The sequence below is a fragment of the Pygoscelis adeliae genome, unplaced genomic scaffold, assembly GCF_000699105.1.
Source record: "Pygoscelis adeliae isolate BGI_AS28 unplaced genomic scaffold, ASM69910v1 Scaffold130, whole genome shotgun sequence".
Classification (NCBI taxonomy): Eukaryota; Metazoa; Chordata; class Aves; order Sphenisciformes; family Spheniscidae; genus Pygoscelis; species Pygoscelis adeliae.
Window position 1 is genome coordinate 3,642,926 of NW_008824031.1, and position 5,763 is coordinate 3,648,688.

Consider the following 5,763-nt stretch of genomic DNA (forward strand, 5'->3'; position numbering starts at 1 on the left):
TCTCCGCAGAACAAATTATACAACCCCCCATATACATTTCAGATTGAAAACATATTTTTGTACAAACTATTACAAATAGTTGATCTAATGACCAGAACATTTCTTAGTCTTTCAAAAGCCTTGCATCAGAACTATCTGTGTTTGAAGACTTTGCTTCCATTATCCCTGAAAGTAAAGTGCAAGAAGTGGCAAATAAAAACACTGTTCAGAAGTGCATTATAATATGCTGTGATGCTGTTGTACCATCTGGTTCAGATATTTTACAATATTATGCATTTTGGAATAAATTTAAGAAAATCTATGTGTGGGGAAAAAAGTTTACATCTTCATTTGAAAGATACACCTGTACATTTTCCTTAGGACATACTGGCTCTTGACACGTCCAGTCAAGAGCAGTTGTCTCCAAGACAGCAAAGGCTTACTAATTATTTTAAAGTAGGCCCTCTGTATCTCTTCTAAAGGCTTACTTGTTACCATCGACAGGGAAGATAAGCTCCCTCTACAGCTGGTACTGCTGGGTGCCATTCATGAGATGGCACGGAGTATGTGGCAGCTTTTTGCTATTTTCTTAAAGGGGTAGCATCACACATTCATTTTGGGATGAAAACAACAGTGGTAGAGAAAAAGCGAAGCAGAATGGAAGGAGTGCAAAATACATAATTATTTGTAGAAAAGAGAAGTGTACCAAAACTAAAAGACAAAAAAAAAAAAAAAGGCACCATAATCTTGCATTCACACGTGACATAATGGCAGTAAAAATACACTTCTAAAGACCTTTAGGAATACAATGGATTAATTTTTCATCTTTACAGTTTTTGTATCAGGGATAGTACTGCAGTTTATTCTATGGCAATTAAAAAAATATTTCACGAGCCCTAAATGGTACATCTCAGTTCTGAGGAAAGAAAAGGCAGTAAATATGTTCCTTCAGGCAAATTCTAGACCTCTCAGTCATTCGATTTGAGCCCAGTTTCTGCATTATGAAGAACTACATTTTATTAAGGCACTACTGTAATACAAATATTACTACCCAATAATAAAAAAAAGCCTCACAGATGAAGATACCAAACCACTTACTGAATCACATACAAACTCAAACTTAAGCTGCCAAATTTATGCTGTGTGCAAGACTACCCCAATTTAAATCTCCCAGATTGGTGTCAATTATTGTTAGATGTAGCAATATTGGGTATAAACTTACTAAGAATTAAAAAAATTGCTAGCAGTGTCTTGGGAGTATTTTTAGTTGTATACCTGATCACATGCACCATAATACAAAGATATTGACATACCTATAAAATATATTATTAATTTGTTTCCGGATGTAAGCTCTTAGGCCTAAGAATTTCCCATATATTCTGTGAAGAGTTGTTTTAAGAAAATCTCTTTCACGAGGATCTTCACTGTCAAAGAGCTCTAAAAGCTGCGAAGAGGGAAAAGAAGAGATGCACCTTACTTGAATCTAATGCACTGTAAAATAATTTAGAGCTTGAAGTTAAAAATTCTTTTTTTACCTCACCTGTAATACAAACTTCTGATCAATATATTTCTTAGCTATATTAGGTTGGAAATCTGGAGATTCTAAAAACCTTAAGAAAAATTCATAAACAAGCTGAAAAAAAAACCCAACAAAAAATAGTATTAGTCTTTTAAATAAGGAACCATTTTATAAGCAGCACATTACCAAAATAACTAATTAGTTCTTCAGAACTGCACTATGTTTTTATTTATATTTATTTATTTACCACATAGTAAAAGCTTTGCTCTTGCTCTCCTGACAAAGTACAAGAACTTACGGTTCTTTAAACTGCATTGAAATTCTGTTGAGCTCCATCACTAGATTCTACTCAAGTGACATACAGTAATCTAATATTCATCATGGCCAGAAGTACGTGTTTTGAAAATTCTCTTTCTCCTCTGTTTGTCACAGTACCTCTGAAAGCTAGAGCTGTGCCAGAGCTGGATCAAAGCATTCATAGTGACAAACTGAAGCTCATTTAAAATCAAAGCAGTTACATCTGTACCGCAAGAAACGAGTCTTTAACCTCTAACATACTAACTGAATTTTTTTTCAAAGATTATCAGTTTAAATTCAAGAAATATTTAAATATTGCAGAGAAATGTAATTGACTTGAGATAAACACATAAAACTAAATGATTCTGAGTCAATAAACAATGACTTTAATTTCAAAATTTTATTAGACTATGACTTTCTAGTCTTCCTTAAATACCTGTAGATGAGGCCATGCAGCTTCTAAGGTTGGTTCATCTTCCTCTGGATCAAATTCTGCTCCCGTTGGATTGGAAGATGGTGGTAATGTTCGAAACATATTAACTGCAAACTGAAATCACATGTGCCTTTAAGAATTTTGAAACAAGCGAATGATTAAAAAAAGACTTCAAAGATTGTTTTGACTGAGAACACTTTAGATGAACTATTTTAATTAATATTTGCAAAAATACAAGCTATATTAAGTTTAAACAATAATGAGGTACACTCATTCTTCTTTAAAGATTTCTAACTTGGAGAACACTTTTCCACGCAGTACTCTTTAAAGCACAAACCTACTGTCAGGACATGTTTTATGAGGATATTGCTCTCATCTCTTTACATTTTAAAAGCCCAAGCAAATGTATATAAAACGTTTACACAAATATTTTTTATATATACACTTTACAAGGCCTTGCAACAACCTGAAGAAGTGGAAGTCAGAAGCAGAGATGCAAAACAAAGATTACCCGCAACTGTTCTTCTCTGTAAAATATTACCAGTTTCACACCGTGGGTATACATGGTGTGTATGAGAAACACTTCAAAACCAAATTCCTCCCTCGCCCTCTTAGTGGTATTTCTCTTAAACCATGTCCATCTACCTGACATCATGGAGGCACTGAGGGGGGAGAAATGCACATCCTAATCCTTTAATCTTTCACTTCATCTGAATTCTCAACCCCCTGAAAACCGTTTAGCATCCTCATGGAAGTAGAGCAGACTACAAAGATGAATTGCTTTTCAAGTTGTTGATATACACACAGATAAATTATTTTCATGTTTCCAAATGCTTGTCTAGACGCACATTCATACTGTGTATGAACCAAAGCCCTTCACAAACCCCTTTAACACGAAGAGAGTTTCATCTCATCACTAAAAGACAAAAAACCCATTCCCTGTCATATGGACAGAAAACTTTTCTATGAGGTCCTGTTCTAGGCAAAACAATCTCATCACTAAATGCATGTGAATAATCACATTTCTATCAATTTATACAATGCATATAATTGCAAACGCAAAGTAAAACACATTTGTTGGCCAAAAAAAAAATCTTACATGATTTTTGGAATAAATCTAGCATGCATTCTCAAGAGTAACCTTACCTAGAATGGTGCAAAGATTTAAAAGGTCTGCAGTATCCTAAATTTTCCACCTGAAATGATAGCTAGCAAAACCAGCTGGCTTCTCTGTGGACCAGAAAGGAACAACTAGCTAGTGATTCAAACGATTGTTCCCACACCCTGAGGAGTTAATGGTTAAAACTTTACTGAGCAAGTTGGAGGGAACAGGTTTCTATGCATGCCAGCAAGAAAACCTGAAGAAGCCTTTATCTGTATATGCAAGACAGCTATGGCTGTCAGCACTGAAAAGAGACTAATTCCTCAATTCCACTTGTAATCCAGAGTATTAGGTAGGGCAGACGTTGGTAGGAGACAATCAAATTGCTGAGCAAGTAGAGAAACGTAATCTATTTTAGCCACGTAAGTGCACCCGATAGAGACTTGTTCTATTTTGTTCTTTACTCATTATCAAACCAGTACCAAGCAGCCTAAACATTTTCGTATAGAATAAAAAAACATAAAGATCAATTCAAATTAGTATATGGTCCCAAACTGCCTCCACTACTTCAAAATGATCCTTTGAGACAAATGCCTCAGTCTCTCAGCAGCATGAAGACACTGCAGAAATGAGAAGACCGCCAAAATAAAAACATAGTGGTGTATTGTCCTAACCCTTCATAATAATTGAGTATATTAGGCTCCATAAAGAAATTCTCTTCAAATCTATTCCTACTTAGAATACTAAAGTCAATTCTGCTTTCAAATACACAGATCATTTTGTGCTTTATAAAAATACTAAGATATTTTAAAGTAAATTTTGGTAGACTTTTGCTCACAAGGAGAATAGCGGCTATGCTGAACAGAGATCTTGGACATCCTGCTCAAAACTGATTTATCAAATCAGCTGCAGCTGGCTGCATGGAGCTTCAGCATAAGGCATACATATGCTCCATTCTAAATATGTACCACAAGTACTGGTAAGAGTTAACCTATACATTGTTATTGATATTCTATTGCTGTAACAGATTGGAGGTGTCTTTTTGCAAGTATTTAGGGGAAAATCTGAGAATACATTTCCCAAGTCTGGTAAAGTAAGAGACAACAGGGCAGAGAAGCTGATTTGCCAGGAAAAAGAAAATTCTTTGCAAAAGGCTACATCACCAGGAGCAGCAGAAACATTTACAGAGCCTTTTCAAGAAAGCCAATACTTGGCTCAGCAAACATGCCAGTACAGGGCATCTCCAGGACGAGCTAGGAAAAGGAAAAGATTACTCCATTGGAACTTGCACTGAACTGAATGTCTCATTTGAGGATGCAAAAGAATGCTTTATTTACTTCATCAGCTGATAGGTTCCTAAGCTTTCACCAAGTGTGTAATACAGCTCAATTTAAGGAAAAAACCCTAAAGCCTACAAGTTTGAGTTTACTTACAATGTAGCTATTCAGAATGCAAGGTCTACTCCAATATCACATTTAAAATCTATTCTTTATGCCACAATTTCAGTCTTTATGTTCAAATTCCATCACCAATAATAATAATCACACGTGCCATGCATGCATTTTTATTCTTTTCTCAGGTTTTAGTGAGGTTTTTTTCGATTTTTTGTATGTTTAGTTGGTTTGGGGTTGTTTGTTTGTTTGTTTTTAAATAGCATCAAAGCTTTCCTGCTGGTAATTTGAAGATTACTCGAAAGCTCTGAAAGATTAAGCTGTCTCAGTTTAAAGATGCTACTTTGCAGAGGAATGCATTCCACCCATCTTTGGTGGGATTCTGGGAAGAGCAACAGAATGTCATGTTTCGCTCTTCACATTCTGACTTCTTCTCATTAACACCTCCATTCACAGTTTAAAATAATGCTGTGAATTACCTATTAACTGGCAGGGCTAAGGAGCATATGTATGTGCTGTCCTGCCTTCTCACATCTGACAGATGGCAGAGCAGACAGTGGGAGGCAGTATCAAACTGCATCAGCTAAATCTGCAAGAATTACATCATATTCCCATGAAGGAAAAGTCATGCTCATGCTCTGTTTTTCTTCAGAATATTTCTTCATTTCAGCAACTGAGATGTAAGTCTGATACAGACTGAGACTGGCATATCAGAGTAATCAGTATTTCAGAGAATTAAAAGTAAAGCTAAAATATCTTTATGTTCCCCTTTTTAAAAGCATGGACATCAAGCAACTAACAACCTCCAACCTTTGTTTAAAAACATATGGCGAAAATTTGCAGTGATCAGTGGTGTTCCAAGAAAACAAACCTAGGAAGACTAGACTTGAAATTTAAAACTTGCTAAGGTTGTTAAGCAAATGGAAGAATAATCAGCCTTTTCTAGATGAGAAAGTCTCAGGCTCTCGCTATAAAGAAGAAAAGCCAGGTCATGTAAGGTATTAGGTACAATGTATTATATTTTTTATTTTTGAGAATATTA

The 5,763-nt window shown here is 35.3% G+C and overlaps 1 protein-coding gene across 2 annotated transcripts in view; it reads right to left on the reverse strand.

The window, feature by feature from the left end:
- Positions 1-5,763, reverse strand: part of PPP2R5C (protein phosphatase 2, regulatory subunit B', gamma) — a 55,880-nt gene that overhangs the window by 22,441 nt on the left and 27,676 nt on the right. Inside the window, exons 3-5 of one of the 2 annotated variants that reach the window (XM_009328020.1) lie at positions 2,232-2,342; positions 1,520-1,612; positions 1,293-1,423 (exon numbers count right to left, since the gene is read on the reverse strand). In XM_009328020.1, coding sequence (XP_009326295.1) covers positions 1,293-1,423; positions 1,520-1,612; positions 2,232-2,342 — 335 coding nt within the window. The remainder of the gene's footprint in view (positions 1-1,292; positions 1,424-1,519; positions 1,613-2,231; positions 2,343-5,763) is intronic. The other variant, XM_009328028.1, reaches the window with a different exon arrangement.